This window comes from Epinephelus lanceolatus, chromosome 12 (assembly GCF_041903045.1).
Source record: "Epinephelus lanceolatus isolate andai-2023 chromosome 12, ASM4190304v1, whole genome shotgun sequence".
In the NCBI taxonomy this organism is placed as follows: domain Eukaryota; kingdom Metazoa; phylum Chordata; class Actinopteri; order Perciformes; family Serranidae; genus Epinephelus; species Epinephelus lanceolatus.
In genome coordinates this window covers 19,978,110-19,997,781 of record NC_135745.1, presented here as the reverse complement: position 1 = coordinate 19,997,781, position 19,672 = coordinate 19,978,110, and the positions used below count along the sequence as shown (strand labels likewise).

General features: G+C 40.3%; 1 protein-coding gene across 1 annotated transcript; it reads left to right on the top strand.

The window, feature by feature from the left end:
• The first annotated feature begins 220 nt into the window (after positions 1–220).
• On the top strand, positions 221–16,093 carry LOC117271968 (activin receptor type-2B-like). Its single transcript, XM_033650567.2, has 11 exons — positions 221–410; positions 2,463–2,670; positions 6,572–6,687; positions 7,193–7,344; positions 7,609–7,752; positions 9,542–9,685; positions 10,466–10,614; positions 10,826–10,940; positions 13,120–13,258; positions 13,499–13,629; positions 13,917–16,093. Exons 1-11 carry the CDS (start codon positions 359–361, stop codon positions 14,109–14,111), a joined length of 1,545 nt encoding a protein of 514 aa, XP_033506458.2. The 5' UTR covers positions 221–358; the 3' UTR covers positions 14,112–16,093.
• Positions 16,094–19,672: the final 3,579 nt, after the last annotated feature.

Below are 19,672 nucleotides of genomic sequence, written 5' to 3'. Positions count from 1 at the left end.
TGCAGCGGTGCTACTATTCAAGTGAATAACCTCAAAAAGAGCGCTGGGCTTTCGTCTTGGATGGTTTAGCGGCTTCCCAGTCGGTTTTTGGATCCACTTCCGACGCGAAATGCTGCACATATGAGCGGGCTGAGCAGTCTGGCAGTCAGTTAATCGCTCCTATCTTTTCTTGCAACATTGTTGCGGCGTCGCGGCTATTGACACGCGCTGTGGTGGTGGTGGTGGTGGTGGTTAGGCTGCTGGAGGGACCGGAGGCCTGTGGTCGTTTTGATCCTTGGACTGATGTTTCGGACAAGCTGAGTTTTAATGTTCGCGACGGAAAGCCGGGGAAATATCTGTCCTGTATTTAAAACGGAACATGTCTTTTTCATGGCTGACTTGTTCACTTCTTCTGGGAACTTTGTGCGCAGGTAAGCGGCTATTGTTGGTTCCGAAATTTGCAACAGTTTTTTCCTCTTCCTCCCCCCTCCGAGCCCGAGCACATTTTTTTTGTCTGTGTGTAATTGTGTGTTGTGTACGTGTGTTAGTTGTTTAAACTTTGTTGGCAGTGAACACGAAAGGGATTTTATTCTCTTCCCCATAATTCCCTTTCTCTGTTTGCACCCGTAAACGCATCTTTCACATACACAATTACTCAAGCAATATCTGCCTTTTGATTTAAAATATATATAATTAAATATAGCCATTTTCTGCTGGAAAATCCCCCTAAAAATAACCCCAAATTTAAAACTGTTGCGTCCCAGTGGCAGGAATAGAAGGCAGCAGCTGCACCAACATCCTGAAACCTTATAGGCTACATCTCAGGTCTGCACTCTTGTTTGTGGTCACAGCCTCAACACTGAGGAGCCTTTGAACACACACACACACACACACACACACTTTCTCTGAAACAGGATTTTTCCATAAATCAATGCACGTTTGATTTGATGAGACAGTGTCTGAAGGCAGGTCTTTACCCTGAATTGAGGTTACTGTTACACAGCCTGTGTGTGACTTGCCACCACGTGAAATTGAGCATGAGGGTTGTTTGTCTTTTGTTTGGGTTTTTTTATTTTTTTTGCCTGCGTTTGCAACTCAAATGTGAGGCTGTGGTGTGTGTCCCAAACATGTTTACCTTTGTCTCCTATCTAGGTGCTCCCTGTGTGTGCCCAGGACACAATGATGTCCACTTTTCCCCTTCATTTTTTTTTCCAGTTTTCATGATTTACAATAAAATTTTTATTGAGGCACAGCTGTCTCATGTGTGCCAAATAGTGCTGTAGCTAATGCCTTTATGGTTTATAGATTAGGGGCTCAGAGTGTATAGTAAGCTGCTTCTCCAGAATTCATGTTGTTGTGGTGTAAGCCTCAGTAAGTGACAGAGGGAGGGGGGTTGGGGAATGATCTTGTAGTAAAAGTCCTCCCAGATCATGTGACCACAGATATCAGAAATGCCATCTCTGCTCAATGGAGCATTGAGCATCACTGCTGTGTGTGTATGTGTGTGTGTTTGTCCTTACTACCTTCCTTCCCTTCCTTCCTTAATAATGAGCATGATGTTTGGTCATTGCATGCATCCCTTGTATGCTATAATGAAATCCATTGTATGCTGCTGGACAACTAAATGTATGTAAGTGGATGCGTGCCTGAGAGTGAGTGAGTGAGTGAGTGTGTGTGTGTGTGTGTGTGTGTGTGTGAGAGAGTGTGTGTGTGTGTAATGGGTTTGGTGGGGGTAACACTGGGGGGATGGGCAGCCTCCTATAGGCAGGGATTTAAAGAGACATGCAATATTTTTTCTGTGAACAAAGATTAGGCATGAACGTCCAAGCGACATTGTGGACGACATGCACAGCACCTTATCTGCTCCGGTGTTCATCAGAAACATGTCCTACATGTGCTCCTCGAGCGTGTCCGACATTAAATCCACAAAGGGGAAACAATAAAAACCTTTTCAATTAGGAATTGTGTAACAGAAGGAGACTGACAGCTATTGTTACATCTCAGCTTGGGTAGAGGGGAAGTATTTCCTGCTAAATGACAGTAAAAGCCCTTAAAGAAGAAGGTCTTATCTATCTTTCCAGATGCGTCACACTACGGCAGGATACAAGAGTCCTTATCTATAGAAGTAGCATGCCGGTGTGTGGTGTGTTTCTATATCACAGCAGGGCATACCATTGTTTTTCTGAAGCTAATTAAATCCTGTCATTTTTCCTCCTTTCTAGTTGTTGCTCTCTGAAAAGATCTCGTAGTGAATGGGATTATGCTGAACTACTATTCAGCAACAATTTCTTAGCCCAGAGGAACTCCCTTTTTACTACAGAGAGCTCCCAAACTTGGCCGTGTGCCAGAGTGATGATAGAGGCTCTGCTCAGAGATGCTTCTTCGTGGCATCGAGCGGATCCTGCGCCATATGTCTGTGCTTCCGCTGTTGGGTTTTCAATTCATTACGATGTGAGCTGACTGAGGCCTTCTGTCCATCTCAGGGTACAGTCTGGGCGAAGCAGAGACCCGGGAGTGTGTGTACTACAATGATAACTGGCGCACGGAGAGGACCAACCAGAGCGGTTTCGAGCGCTGCGAGGGGGAAAAGGACAAGCGACTGCACTGTTATGCCTCCTGGCTCAACTCCTCAGGGACCATCAAGCTGGTGAAGAAAGGGTGCTGGCTGGACGACTTCAACTGCTATGACAGGTAGGGTCACTGAGCGAGGTCGTCGCCGCCGTGCATTTACATTTATATTTTAGGTGTCTGGCTCGTGCCCAGAGTGACTGGCAGTGAGTACAACATAAATATCTACCTCAGTGCCCACATGTAGGCACATACATGCATATTTGATGGTAAATAAGTAGATGCACGGCACACAAGAGAGCCTGAATCCCTTCCTCTTTTAATCTTATCTTCATTTGTATATTTCTTTGACCTGTGGCATTTGCACTCGTAGAAATCAAACATCTAACACTGAAACTATTTGTAAATTAGCCAATTCAACTGAGAAATTGCAAGCAGTTGCCGTTTCTGGCCTCAGACGTGAGGATCAGCTGTTCGTTAATTCTGCTTTTTATATCACTGTGAATGCAACGTCTTTGGGTTGTGGCCTTGTGGTCGGACAAAGACAGCAATTTGTAAGATGTCATGTCAAGCTCTAGGAGCATTATGCAATAGATTTTCCTCTCTCTGCTCGACAGTTAACAGAGTAAATGATGGATCGAGAGATTTATCAGCGTATAAAATCATCAGTTGCAGCCTTAAAAACATCTAAACACGACTTAAAAGAACAAAAAGTAGGGTATACAAGTCACAACACGCATTACATACACTCACTTGCCAGTTTACTATACAGAGTGGTGTTTCTGTTCTTTATGCTACCCTCATTGTTGTAAATGGTGTGGAGTAAATAAGAGAAACACCTGTCAGTATAAAACAAAGCAGCTCAACAGCACAAACTGCAGCCTCCAAAATGATCATTCAGTTGAATCAACACCTCTCCAAAACAAAATTGAACATCATAACCTCAATAAAGGGAGGATTATATTAGACTGTTTTATGTGGTTGTACCTAATAAACTGGCAACTGAGTGTGTCTCAGCATACATTATACAAGTTGGCAACCAAACAGACACCACTACAGCTAGTGTATATGGATGTACTTGCAGGATACTTCTCACACACTGCACCTGAAATTAATTGCAGTTTTCCAGGGCCACACTTGTTCTGTCAAATCAATAACCCAAACACTACAGATACTTAATTTACAGTGATATAAAACAGAGAAAAGCCAAAAATATACACATTTAAGAAGCTGATCAGAGCACATGTTGAGCAGTTTTACTTGTAAAGTGACTCAAACACTTGATGGATTACAGAAAGGCTGTTGAGAAATCGATAGACAGCATGTGGCCCTCTGCATCCACACATACAAGCACCTAGACACATAAAATACACTCCACAGCATATCGAATGTCAATTACACTTACATATTTTGTATTTCACGATCCAAATTGTCAGGTCGGCAGAACAAGTTGATGTAGACTGAAGTAATTTGAAAAGTCAGATGTCCAATCTTGATATAGAACCAGACTCTATTAGATTTGGGGGGGGGGGGGGGGGGGATTGATTTCCACATGTTGGTGTTTGGTAAACGCTCTGCAACCAGCCGAGCTCACATTCACTCTTCCTGGGAGTAACCAGATAGTCCGCATCTGCATTGACGAGGGTGCAGAGTGCAACTCAGTGTCCACAACCTGATTACGGCGGACAGATATGGTGGCACAGGGCCACTCAGGATTTTGTAAGTCAGGGGGAGAATTCTAAACTAGCTTTATCAGCAGACTGCGCAGAGCTGTGTGGCACGATCAAACTTTTTTGAGTCTTTAATATTCAAGCCGCAGCAGGCTGAACAAGTGGGAGACCTCTGGTGGCTCATGAAGGAAAGCTGGAGAAAACAGAGCTGTAATAATCTGCCCCTGATGACACATCTGTCTGTGTACGTAGTACGAATTAACCATTAGCCACTGTGGAACAGGTCGTTTTTATTCTTTCTGTTGCTTTCTGATCATTAAAAGTATAGTTCTGAGGTTGACCTGCAGTTTTTGACACAGTGGCATGTTAATGTTGATCAGCGTGGACTACATTAAACCAAACACATATTTTCTAAAGCTTTGCCGGAATAGAATGTGCACAAATTGTAGGTTTAGACGCAGGTACAAATTTGTTGACAGTTTCAGGGGAAATGGCTTCCACCTGAAGCGCTGTGGCCTGTTATTATAACTATAGAGGGATAATTCTGTCCGATCAGTTTAATCTGAGTGAAAAGCTCAAAAAGTAGAGATGGAAAATGGAAAGTGGAGAGGAGGTGGGCAGTTGTGAGCAGGGTGAGAGACAATGGCGTCATGCAGCAACATTCTCTGGAACGTCCCTTATATTATCTCTTTATTTTGTGTCAAGAGGGGAAAGAAAATAACTATATAAGGGCAGGTGTTGTGCTGTGTTCAGATACTCTGGCACATGCCTGAAAGGCTGTAAGAGGAAGAAATTCAGCAGCAGTGAAATCAACGCACTGTTAAGTAAACTCAAATAAAGTCAATAATAATAAAAATAATTTCATTTGTACAGCACAGTTCATACAGCAAGTGCAACTCAAAGTGCTTTACATAATAAAAGGAGAAAATACACATAAAAGACAGGATAAGATAAAGTAAAAAAGATTCAACCACACACTCGCACATATGCATGAAAAAAAACATGTTTGATACCAATTATTTAAATAAAAGCTACAAAAATGCAAGTCTAAAAAGATGGGATTTAGGTTTTAAATATGTGGTTTGCCAGAGTGTGAGTACTGATGTTACATGAAAATTAAATACCAGCAATGGTAAAACATTTGTGATGTAAATACTCTGCCAGCAGCAGCAGTGGTGGAGGAAGTATTCAGATCCTTTATTCAAATAAAAGTACTAATACCACACTGTACAAACAACTGTTACTTGTAAAAGTCCTTTGTTGAAAATGTTATTAAAGTATGTAAGTACAATCAGGAAAGTATTTAAAGTAAAAGTACTTAATGTAGAATTTTCTAAATCAATCAATCAATTTTATTTATAAAGCCCAATATCACAAATCACAATTTGCTTCAGAGGGCTTTACAGCATACACCATCCCTCTGACCTTTGGACCCTCACAGCACAAGGAAAAACTCCCTTTAACAGGGGAAAAAATCAATTTACTTAATGATTTTCCTCATATTTGAGAAGCTTGAACCAAGAAATAATCATTTCATCTGCACTTATATATTTTCATATTGTTTGTGTGCAAAAATCTGAATTTGTAAGGGGGAAAAAGTTAAATTATTGTAATGGAGTTAAAAGTAAAAAGTCCAGTATTTCCTTTTTGAAAGTGTAGTTAAAGTAAAAATTTATTCAGACTGTGTAAAAATCATGTTCCTTAAATATAAAATGAGTGATTCCTTGTGTTGGACAGACGAGTTTTAGCATTGTGAAAACACTAATTTTTTTTCGATCTTGGTAAGAGTGCTCTCGACCACTTGAAACATTTTCTTTCATCTAAGAGAAGAGCAGAAATAAGAAAACACCGGGGAATCCTGGAAATCAATCGCACTTACAAAAGAACAAATCGTCAATATGGGCAAAAATAAGAGGCCAGCTGTTACAAGATTAATTAGAGTTAAAGAGCAGCTCTGCAGTCTTGTGTATGAAGTGTTAAATTCCTAACAGATCCGTAAGCGTTGCGTTGGTTGATCATTAATAAGGCCAACAAGACAATATATTCTCAATAAGAAATGTTCTTCTCATTAAAGTACCCGGTAGAATTTAATCTCCGTGGGCATCAGTACCACTAACCTATGTGAGTGTGTGGGCTAAAGCCTTGTAGTCCTCGCAATAAATAGGACAAATATTACTTTGAGTGTTTATATACAGCAGAAACAAAGAGTCAGATCAGATCAGTTGATATTTTGGCACAAGTGTTAATTATTAAAACTTAAAGCTTCAGATGTTTCTTGTTTCGACATTTGGTTATCGAATTAATAATGTAGGTGTGTCATCCACTTTTTTTTTCATTTTTTTTTTTTTTTTCAGGCAAGAGTGTGTCTCCATGGAGGAAAACCCTCAGGTCTTCTTCTGCTGCTGCGAGGGCAACTACTGCAATGAACGATTCACCCACCTTCCTGACATGATTGGCAGTGGCAACCGAGGTGAGCGGCAAATGCATCCCACATATAGTACAGGCAAAAAATAGGTCTTTGCTTTTCCCCTCCGATTAGTGGGAGTGAAGCTTAGCCTTGCATCCAGCAGTAAAAAAACATCATGTATATCACACACAGACTGTGATTTCTCCTTTTAAATGCTGCTAAATGATGCATGTGTAGTATGTGGGTGAAAGGGATTGTAAAATTCAGCTTCTTGACATTTTAGTTTTCTTAAAAGAGCCTTTTCAAAGCTATAATAACCTTTTATTGTCATTGATTTTCAGCTGACTAAGAGAGGAGAAAAGTAGATTTTAAACCCACTGTCACCAGCCTGATTGTTGTATTTTTACAGACTGCGTAGTGACTCAGTCAGTGAGGATCAAGGCCGAACAATCTAGATAAAATGCTACCCGTCTCCTTTTAAATCAGGCCTTGAAGTCCGTGTGACGCTGCTTATAACCTACATGTCATAAAGCTGACACACTGTAATTATTCTGTTCCTCCTTGACAGTGAAAATCCGGCCTCCACCCCGAGTGCCGTCCCTGCTAAACGTGCTCGTGTACTCCCTGCTGCCTCTCTGTGTGCTGTCCCTGGCCCTCGTCCTGGCCTTGTGGATGTACCGCCACCGCAAACCTCCCTACGGCCATGTAGACCTGAGTGAGGTGAGAGAGGCCGTACCCCTTAGTCTGGCTCTCGTTTAATCTGTGACATCTGTGGTGCTTAGAGATCAGTCTCCCACTGCATGTTTGTGTCTGTACTGCCTGTGGCTGCTTTCGCTGCTGCTGCTTTTCCTAATTACCCAGTTCTTCTGTTACGTTCCTGTAAGATGTTGTGCTATGGTCAAGAGAAGTGCCGACATCTTTTAAAGCGATTTAGCAGCAGAACATGTCCTAGAGAATAAAATATACTCCTGTTGTGTTATTTAGGATCCTGGACCAGCTCCTCCTTCCCCCTTGGTGGGTCTGAAACCACTGCAGCTGCTGGAAATCAAAGCCAGGGGGCGCTTTGGTTGTGTTTGGAAGGCCCAGTTGATGAGCGAATATGTTGCTGTTAAGATCTTCCCTGTTCAGGTAGGTCAACAGGGTCAGTTATAATTTTTCTTGACAGATACTGCGTTGTAGCTGCAGTTTGTGTATGAACATTATTCAAGTCACGGCACCAAGCATCTGATTTGAAAAAGAAATAACCTTTGATCCTTCAAGTCCTCAAAGACTCTTTTAACCATCTGGATGAATAAATATCCCATCTGTTGCATCATACAAAAGATTTAAATCCATTTTCTCATAATCCAGGTAGCAGCAGTAAAATACAAGCAAAATGTTAACATGCTATTTTGATTTAACTTCTTTATCGAATAATTTATGAAATTTGTCTTAGATCTCAACAACAAAACCATTCTACAAACGCTGCCCCCGACCAAGAATTTTCCTAGTCGACCAACAGTCATCATTTAGGGCCATTAGTCGAGTAGTCACCCACATGTTTACAATATTAACTTAATTATGAAATAATATATTTTGGGCGGGGCAACACAATGGTTTGAGTTCAAGGTGTGAGAAAGAATAGTATCAGTAACATTGTTAACACTGTGCTACATTACAGAGAAATACAAAACCGTACTAATGAACCTTCATTAATATAGGCCTATATTTTATCTACAAGTGCACGTCACACACTGAGCGAGCCGCCTGTTAATGACGCTGCCGGCAAAGCAGTAATGATTGTGCTAAGTGGCTAATGGGCATGTAGTTACTTCCATGTTTCACATGATACGTCATGTTTGTAGTTGACCAATGAAGATGAGTTTACATATCACCTTGGGTTCGTCCTTCACCTTCTCAAAATGATCCCACACTTTGGATTTCCTGCCCGACATGTTATTAACTAGTCGTACACGTGCCGCATCTTTAACCGCCTGGAAAGGCGAGGTCGGGCTTTGGGAGCTACTCTTCGTCTTTTTGGTTCCTAAGCAACCTTAACAAGGGCCATATAGCCTATTTACCTGGACAGACGTAAAGCTGTGGGTAGCCCTGCACTAACATGATCAACTTTTCCACATTTATTGGACTGAATATTTACAGAAGGGAAAGATATCTGTCGGCTATGACTGGTTTGTAACATGACTCCTGTCTGACTGCTAAGTGTGGCCTCTTCCTGTGTCTGTCTTTTCAAATTAAATTCCCTACATGGTCCAGTCACATAGGTTTTGATTTATTTTGACAAGGTGCAGCTCCTAATAGAGTTTCATGTTTGTTTGTTTTTTTTTACAACTAAGTAACCAATAAAATCTTGCAGACTAATGACCTGTGTGGTCAAATAAAGTTTGGTCGACTATTAGGGGGCAGCCCTAGTTCCTCAACCTGTTCAATCTTATCTCTTGGACTGTAAATCTTCTGTGTATTTTGTCTGAAATATAAAAGATTGGAAAGCAACATTAGTGTATACCTGCTATTTTTAATGTGTTTCACATACAAGTTAAGAAAGGATGTGGTTCCTGGCATCTGCCTACTGTCTTTGTTTGAAAAAAGAGGTGCGACTAGAGGACGCATATTTAAAATGTGATGCAGTGGAAGGAATACACCCCATCATTTCATCCAGATGGTTAAAGGAGTCTTTGAGGTTGCTAGAAATGCCATCATGACAACCGTACATACTGTTAAATGAACATCTGGGTTATTATATTCAAGACTACTGGATGTGTAGTTTTTGGAAGATCGGATGCTTGGCGCTGTGAGTTTCATATAATGTCGAAGCTTTGTGTGACATTAAATGAAAGACCCCATTATTTTTTTAAAAGAAATGCTTGTACTAATCATTAACATCTTGATATAACTATCTCGTCTGTGTGTGTTGGTGTAGGACAAGCAGTCGTGGCAAAACGAACGGGACATATTCCTGACTCCGGGGATGCGGCACGAGAACCTCTTGCGTTACATCGCTGCAGAGAAGCACGGCACCAACCTGGAGACTGAGCTGTGGCTCATCACAGAGTTTCATGAGAGGGTGAGTGCACACCTCCCCGTATATGCTCCCATATAGACTCACATATAGCAAATTCATGCTGGACATTTTCCAATATTGGCAGAGGCCTTTTATTTACCTCAACAAAAGAGCATCACAGCTTTTATTAAAGCAGATTTTATTACTTATGGCAGGTCTGCAGCGCCCGGTACACCTTAAAGTGATAGAATTGTGTTGCTTAGATTTATACAGTGTATGTTTTTGTAAGCATGAGGTGTAAAAATAATGCAGCCAATTATGTTAAATACTACTAGTGTCAAAAATGGCAGTAATAACGAGTGTGCGCCTGAAATAATACTGTATGATTAAACAGCTGGAGGCAACCAGAATATCCCGTTCATTGGTTTCCTCAACAAAGGTATTAATACATCAAAACAGGATTAAACAATAATAAGCAGAACCACAAATTTAGCATTTACATTTGTGTAATGACTTTCACGGCTTGTCCTCGTAGCACCTTCTATCTGTGGCAGGGGCACAAACATATTTAGTTCCAGTAATTGTCTCAGTGCCATCTGTGCATGTGTCATCCGTTTGGTTTTAATGTTTACATTTTTGTCAGTATTTTTAATGATAATTTAAGCTATACTGAGTGAATTTAGATGCCTTTCCAGACTGTACTGTTCGGCTGGTGAATAAAATATTTGGCTGACTCCTTGGACACTGACTAACCGCAGAATTTCTGAGACGTTGGTTGAAAATTAGATTCTGCAGTTAGTAATCCTTGTTCCTGAAGCTTTTGTGTTTTGTATGTGTGCGCAGGGCTCCTTGACAGACCACCTGAAGGGTAACACTGTGACCTGGACTGAGCTGTGTCACATAGCAGAGACCATGTCCCGCGGTTTGGCTTACCTCCATGAGGACATTCCCAGCTACAAGGGAGAGGGGCCCAAACCCACCATTGCACACAGGTAGAGAAAACACAAACCCAGCATTCTGTTCCTGAACCTCACAGAAACTGACGATCAGACTACATTTCATTGTAGATGAAACCTTTAGTTCTGCCCTCTTCTGGTTGTGCTTGATTTAGTAATGTAGCCCCGGAAGTCCACGGATTAATGCCTGTGACTAAACGTCTCTATAATTACAGTGTTTTAATGAAGTTGTCCTGAAATTTCCCAGGGACTTCAAGAGCAAGAATGTGATGCTGCGAGACGATCTGACCGCAGTCGTCGGAGACTTTGGGCTCGCTGTGCGATTCGAACCAGGAAAACCTCCAGGAGATACTCACGGCCAGGTATGGAACCACTTCACTCATAGTTTTAACACCTAGTTGACAATGTATTTGTAACATTTCAAGAGCTCTTTACGTGAGAATCAACAATTCGACTGCTTCACTTTGTCTGTAGACATTATCTTTACATTATATGTGACAATTCAACTCCATATTCTCAGAATAATTGACTTGATCTTGAACTATTCACTTGACCTAAGCAGCTAAGCTTGAGTGAATACTTAAAGTTCCATGAAATTACTCTGAAAATATGTAGGCATGTTCATGAATTGTCATGTATTCTGTGTAGACAACCTGTTAAACATCTGCAGAATAAAGCCAAAGAGTTGAATTGTTCAATCTCCTTTAATAAGCTGTGCAAATGTTACAAATACTCCATAAACTCTCTGTAGGCGGACTATTCAAACAGAACGCTACCCTGGTTTTTGTTTCCACGTTGGCACTCTGATGCAAGACCTGACTTATCTGAAATATGCAGTGATACTGTCATGTGAATTTTTCTGAGTAAATATTGAATAGTTAACATGTATGGAGTCAGTTACTGTGCTTTAGATTTGCACTTCATTTGCAGAGTTTTTTCAGTTTGATATTTTGAGTCCAAAAAGCTTCAGTAGCCAACTTTGATTACAAGTGACTAATTAAAAAGTCAGTGTTTCTACGGTAAGCAGGAGTTAAAAGTAAAGCATATAGAGGCTGTTTCCTATTGTACGGTTTGACATTGAGAGATGGCGTTAATAATTCACCATGAAGAGATTGGAAAGTGTTTATCCTGGCTGCAGAATAACTTGATAAGTTTGGAGATTGCTGCTTTTAAAGTGCAGCCAGTTTACCCAGCAGAGAAGCAGGATGTTGTCTGATAGTAACAATGTTTTTTGCCATTTTAACAGGCTCATGTTCAGGTGCATTAAAGGTCCAGTGTGTAGGATTTAAAGGAATATATAGTGGCAGAAATGGAATATAATAATTATGTTTTCTTTAGATTGTAGTCACCTAAAAATAAAAACCGTTATGTTTTCATTACATTAGAATGAGCTGTTTATATCCACATAGGGAGCAGGTCCTTGTTCTTGGGGTCTGCCATGTTTCTACAGTAGCCTAGAATGGACAAACCAAACACTAGCTTTAAGCCCAGTTCAGACCAAACATTCGTGATGAGACAAAACCGTTTTACAACGTTGCAGAGAAATTTTGCAGCGGTGTGAACTGGCCGGCTGATGGTGTCACCTGCAACTCAGCTACTCAAGTTGCCGGCAGCTGGTTTTAGAACATAAGCCACGTTGCCTGTATCTACAGCCAGTTGGCTTGTGGTGAAGTCCACTGGTCAAGTCAAAATGGCGGCTGCGGCAGGCTCTCTGTCCCCGCCAAGCCCTCTGTTTCTGTCCTCATGGTGTGCCAGTGTTGGACGGTGGGTCGCTGCTGCTCGCTGTATGTGTTTATTGTTGTTTTATTTGTTTCTATCTTTCACCATTTCATCACTACTATAAATGCAGCTGTAGCCAGTATCTCGCTATCACTATTCTCATTCATGTTTTAAGAAGCTGCAAATTATATTCAGCCACAAAATGAGCCTGAAAAGCTGGACATCAGAATGGAAGCACAGGGAGTTGTTGCATAGGGATGATACACCATCTCATCTAGTTGCATTGGTGTGAACCGGCAGGTTTTTAGAACGTTACAGAATGGTGCATTGCAATTAGCAGAATGTTTCAGCTCGTCTCGTCACGAATCTTTGGTCTGAACTGGGCTTTAGATAGGGCCATTTGCTTTTTTTGTGTGAGCCACTGTAGTTAGCAGCCCCTCTGCGAAAAGCAGTGTCCGAAAAACACTGATTTCTTAACGTGAAGCTGCTTTATTAAGTGTATTTACCAGTTTAAATCACCTGGTCCATTTGTTTTCTAAAGGAGCAGACCTCTGTGGGTAATCCAGCTCCCGGTAAAAACGTCCTGAACAGTAAACACTGAACGAATCTTAACCAGGAGTTCACGCTCGGCACATGGGAGAAGTTGCAGCTGGTTACAATCTGCAGTCCTCACTGTTTAATGCCACTAAATCCTACACACTGCTCCTTTAAATGTGCCTGTGTAGAAAGTTTCAAAATGAAGAAAAAAAGCAGCCAGCATGACTCCTCAGAAACATCATTCATGCACATACTTGTATATACTTAAATCCTTTTTCCTGTCAGGTGGGTACGAGGCGCTACATGGCTCCAGAGGTGCTGGAGGGAGCCATCAACTTCCAACGAGACTCCTTCCTGAGGATAGACATGTATGCTATGGGCTTGGTGCTGTGGGAGCTGGTGTCCCGCTGCACAGAGACAGACGGTGAGTCAAACAGTGCAGGAATGCTGCTTCGCCAACAGGTGAAAAGGTCACGGTGTTTCAGGCTGACCTAATAAACAAAGGATTAGTTTTTGTTTTGCCTGAGAAAGCCATCTGAGCTGGGTTAAAGGTGTAGTTTGGGCAGCAAGTTTCAGTTTTTCAAAATCCAAATGCCGCACTATTTCCTCAACCTGATCTCTGTGTAATGCTTTCCATCCTGTGCCCCTGCTGCCCCTCGTACAGGTACAGTTTGCGAGTACATGCTGCCGTTTGAGGATGAAATAGGCCAGCATCCCTCCCTGGAGGATCTGCAGGATGTGGTTGTGCACAAGAAGATGCGTCCAGCCATCAAGGACTGCTGGCTCAAACATCCTGTGAGTAACAGTGGAAGAATGGCTCCTGCAGTTTCTGCAGCAATGCCAGGATGTCATGCATCCTTTTTTCCAGTGAATACAGCTCGATCGTCTGAGGTCATAATTCTCTGAATCAGTTTTGTTTCTCTTGTTATATTTATACCTTTAGGCCATAGAAAAAGCGAGGGATTTCTGCTCTGTGAATTTTTTATTTAATTTTTGGGTTCAAAACTAAAGTGCCCTTTTAATAAAGTAAGAAAAAAGAGCTATAGGCTTGTTCTCCTAAAACTTCTGCTTTGTGGCCGCAGGGTTTGAGCCAGATGTGCGAGACCATCGAAGAATGCTGGGACCACGACGCAGAGGCGCGATTGTCAGCCGGCTGCGTCGAGGAGCGCATCGCCCAGATCTCCAGGACGATCAGCAGCACTACCTCAGACAGCCCCGTCTGCATTGTGACGTCTCTCACCAACGAGGACCTACCTCCCAAAGAGTCCAGCACCTGAACGGGTGACACCATCTTTCACCCTGAGCTCCTGACTTTATTTTTTGAAATCCAAACTCAGCAGATCTCCGTGAATATTTAAAAACGTAAAAAACAACAACAACAACAACAACTAGCAACTTGAATGCAGCTGCTATTTTATCCCAATACTGGTATGTTTTTTTGTTTTTCTTTTCTTCAGTTTTTGGTGTTAAAAGTCGGATCTTACTAACACATCCATCTGCTGTAGTTTGAAGTAGTAGTAAGTTATGCGATGGGCACATCTGATAACACCCATGTGTCAAATCTTAAATGTCGTCATTACCTCATGTATTTCTTTTGTGTTAGTCTATTTTTATTACCTCATGAGTTGTTATCTTTGTCGTTTTCCTGTCTTGGTCATGATCGTCTGCGGCCAAATGAAACGAACCTTTTGCTCCAAACCTCGGACGACGCGCTGCACACCTCGGAGGAACCATTTTGAGACTGTTAGACAAAATATATTCATCTTCCTCAGGGGTTGAAGCTTCTCGATTTTTAAAACTCGAGTGTGCTCCCTTATTTTAAACCTGTGAATGCCTCAGAATGAAAGGAGAAAAAAAAGAAGATCAAACCAAGTCGGAGCACAGCTGTTTTATCGCAAGGGAGGAGCTTAAAAAACGGGAGCTGGGCAGTTGTATTGGACATTTTGGACTTTTTGAAGATTTGGGACAAGCGTCTTGTCCGCGGGGAACTACCTCTCAGGTATCCAGTAGGCTTCTTTGGAACATTTTCTCTAATTTGAGAGCCAAGCTATCCAGCTAGCTATCATGGACATATTCCTGGATTTTATTTTGTTTTTTAATTGTAGAAATTCAGAGTTACTCCTTTGCCAGTGCCAGGGGCATTGACGGATGCTGTCTGGAGTTGCAATGTTACACATTCTTGATTTTAACTGTCTGTGTGAGTGAACGAATGTGTGTGCGCGCATGCATGTGAGAGAATTTGAAGACTAAATGATGTGCGATGGATAGAGCGTGTTTTTAAAGTAAGAACCATGGACAGATAGTTGGGGTTTATCCTTGCGAGGGCCATACTTGAGTAAGCAACATGTCTGTTTTTAATTTTCATGGGTGTTTGTTCAATAGACTCAGTCGGACACCAGTCCCCAGATACCTCAGTCACTGTACATCATGCAAGGAGAGCTCAAATGGTTGCCTTTGTCTCAAATGCAATGCCATAGTTGTACCATAACATGAATACCATACATTGAATGTCCGTTATGCTGCTGTGACTATTCCAGGATACTCAAGGATTTGTAGATGTACATGTATTCTTTGTTAATATAACGCTAATGATATTATGTGAGGCTAATATTCTGTTTTTGTGTTTTTTGACTGGGTAAGCCCTCAGCTGCTTACTCCTCCAGACTGACCTCAGATATTCTGACAAGTACCTCAGGCTTTTTCTACATGTATATCAAGTTGTGTTTATGTATTTTATTGTGTTTTAGTAGTTGATATATTTTATTGTCGGTCAGGCCTCTTTGTCTGTGGAGATTTTTTTAAAAATAGAGCCTGACCAGTCGTCACGGTGTTAATGCTGTACAAACGGAAAAAGAAGAGAGGCAGATTCTTGTAAATAGACCTGTACACACAGTTGCCGAACACTGATCTGTTTTTTAAAAATACGAAAATCAGGGCATTATCGTTCTCATTTTCACAGAAACGGAAAGGGATTCCTCAGTTCCACTAAAACATATTTAAAGGTCGTTTTGACAACTAGCCCTGTGATTTTTTTTCTTTTTAAATATATATATATATATACAGTATATATATGATTTTTTTTCAAGAGTGGTGGTTGTGTTACTGATTTCTATGAATAACGGTATCAGTTCCTCTGAATCAGAAGCTGTGTAGGTAGCACTCGCATTAGAAAGCTTAGTGTGTGTATCATCGAAATACAGACAAAAAAAAGAAAAACAAATGAAAAAAAAAAAAATCCCTGATGGTTTTGGTGCTGGCGGCTTCTGTGATTGGCCACTTGCTGGAGATGCCAGTTTGAACAGTATTACCTCAATATTAACCCGCTGATGTGATGTTCAGATCCGAGCCCTGTTCTTCGTACGTGGATGACTGAATTATCCAGGTTAGAGTGTTAATTTGAAGCAAGTCTGGATTTTTTTTTGGTTCTTTAAAGGTGTTGTCATAGCAACAAGTCCTTATGATAAGCTTCCTGATAGTTAGCTGGATCATATCCAAGACATTTTGGGACGAAACCCACATGTTTGAAATGATTTTCTTAGATTTATAATGACAGAGGGTCGATGAGAATGTGCATGTTCTCGTAAAATTACTATAATCTGTTGGTGTAATTATCACAAGTGGATTTTTTTTAATGAAGATTACCTGTACTTAAACATAATAAAATGTACAACACAGAAAGTTTGTACACTAAAAAAGGGCCAAGCCAAATTTAGCTTGGGAAACTAATCAGAAAGAGAAACTTTAACATTCTGATTGTTAAAAGACCAGTGGAGTCCGAACATACGGCATTTAATTTGACATGAAAATGGACATTTATGCATTTGAAAACTAATTAAATGATTAATTACAGAGCCCACTTTGTTGAAAATTGCTCATGCAATTAAAGCAGCTTTTTAGATTTACTTAGTAAAACGTCCTTTTCATGGCAGACTTGCAGACTCATGAATGTCAATTGGCGAGCACTTATGATGCACCAGCATCACTTGTAATCTCACTACATTTACTTGTAATATCTTAATGTTTAAGAGTGATCAAAGTGTGGACAAGTACAGCAAGTACAAGGAAATCATATAAGATGAGACTTACGCAGCAGTACATGCTGGTAGGGTTTCTAACACACCTACCTCGTGTAACCGTAATCCCATGATCGTGTGATCGCTGATCATGGTTTCAACTCATTTTGCCTTCATTTCAAAAGGTGCTCACACTGTTTTTTGAGAGAACTAAATCCAGGATCAACAAATCCACCTTCAAACTGCTTTCAAAGAACCAAAAAAAAACTGTAAAGCCGTGTTATTTAGCCTCATGTTAGCCTGACTTACTTAAGCCACGTGTGAAGAACAGGGCTCTGTTTGGTGATAGTTAAACCACGTTGGACAACACACAGGCTCATCTGTTGTGCTTCGATTAGTGCTGTGGAAAGATGGTGATTTTAACAGTGGTCTGTAACGCTTGCTCCTGTGCAGTTTTGGTGAAGAATGTGTGGGAGAAAAAAAAAAGAAACATCAATCCATACAGAATAATGTTTTCAGTGTTTTGGGAAATCATCAATGTGTCTATAACTACATGATTGATAATGCAGCCCCATTGGGATTCATGTAAAATCGTGGCATGTGCGTGGTCCAAGAGTCCAGCAATATTTATTATACAGCAATAGTCACTTGAATATCATAGTTTAAGTAGTTAAACTCAGCTGTGACTTAGCAGGTTTCCTCTGCGGATCAATAAAGTACATCTCATCACACCTGGATCATGTTCTGATGAGGACACGTGTTCCCAAAAAAAAACAAAAAAAAAAAAAAACCCAGATAGAAGACAATGCTGTGGGTTGAATTTTTTTGTGTGTGAGCTGAACGTGACCCAGGTGCTTTCACGTATTGTGCCAGGAAAACCAACGCATTGCGAAGGCAAAATCTGCCGCGAGCGTTCGTTACCTCCAAAATGCTGTCTTACACCCAGCTCTTCTGAACAGAAAAACCAGTTACCTCATGCAGTACCTCGTTAGTAACACTAACATGGAGTCGGTCTCATCTTCAAGAAAAAAAAAAAAAAAAAAGGAAAAAAATATCAATTATCGTGTATATATTTACTTGACAAATGTAAAGGGTTTCTTCCTTTTCATGTGTGAATCTTGTGAAAGCAAAATCCTTTTTTCTTTTTGATTTACAGTCGACATATTGTTCATTTGTCATTGTCTTGAGTGGATGTTGGAACCGTGTGACCTTCCCTGTTTATGTGAACTGTGTGTGTGCGGTGTGCGTGTGCCTGTATGTTGGTTTGTTTCACTAAAACAGTACGAATGGTGACTTTATCTGTGAGTTGAAATGCTTAGAAATATAAACTAGATGAGAATACATCCATCTTTTTGTATATTGAAATAAAGACAAACACTGATTAACCATGTAAATGGAGTCCTTTGCTTTTTTTTCGCATCAGTTTCACCATAATAATTAAAACACAAAAAGCTTTTTATGAGTCTAAATAATGCCATTAGTAAGATATGAATTATGCAAAGCTTTGTTCTGTATAGAAGTATGAATATATCCAACATGTCCAACACTGCTCAGCCACAGTCTTTAACTCACGCTAAGTGTTCTATGGTTCCATGTGTACACTAGATGGCAGCATTAGTAACAGTAGTTTGGTTTAGGTCCTTCTATTTGTCAGGAACAATACCCATTGATCAAAACTGTGAATGAAGCCGACTAATGAGGCTGTGTAATCATTCATTTTCCTGTCTAGACATGGAAACGGCACCTTTGTAGCTATTAAAATCTAGTCCAGCAGTATTTTTAATCCATATAACACACATTTAATCATTTCCGTAACCTTTCATAATAATATGTTCTCTTCTATTCCAGTCTCAACTAATTACTAGGGATATTTTTTTCTTGTTGTTGGGTGATATGTTGGCAAGACATATGTCTGTGATCCAAAATAGTCGTTATTTATTTATTTGCTGCTGAGCACAAAACAGAACAAGTGTGCCTAATTTTAATATATAAAAATTATCTAATGTCTAAAATACAGTGATGCTACTGCTACCTAATGATAGTATGATTTAACAAAATTGAGAGAGGATCTAGTTTAGTTTCGTTTCATTTATTTGCACGTATATGCATAGAAAAATACATAAAAAACAGGTTAAAACACTGTGCAGGAGAGGTTAGAAGCCAAAAATGGCTTATGAAGATACCTCCCCTATTAAATAACAACTATCCTACATAAAAATAAAAGGATAAAAACGAATATTGCATACTTGAATCAAAGTTCCAGACTAAGAAGTATTACGAAACTGAAAAAACATAAACAAATTACAAATAAATCAATCAAGTGTCAAGAGTCTTTGCAAATAAGTGTCCTTTTCAGATGTTTTTAGAGTAACAATAATATAGGTTATTATTGTAGATATGGAAGAAGGTTGCTCTAAAGAGATGGTCCTCTGTGTTTCAATGAATATTAATTAAGAGACATGCAACAATAAAGGTCCTTAGAGAGTCTTTGGAACATGAATCAATGTCTGAGGAAGACTTAATTCAGCGAAGAAATAGTTCAGCTAAGGAATGAGGGATCCTGAGCATGCACCCTTTGTTTGTGTCAAGTAATTCAGCCATATAAACAAAAAGGACCTTAGTGGAAAAATACATAATAATTTAGCAATTTGGGCAACACTGTATTACAACACAGTCTTTAGGTGTGGCACGTTTGTCACACAGTTGTTACACAGGTGACTTGCTGATTTATTCACCAGTAATTCATCATTATTATGCCACTGCAAAAGTCAAAATGCTGTGATTATTATTATGATGATTATTATTATTAATATATTATTCTGGGG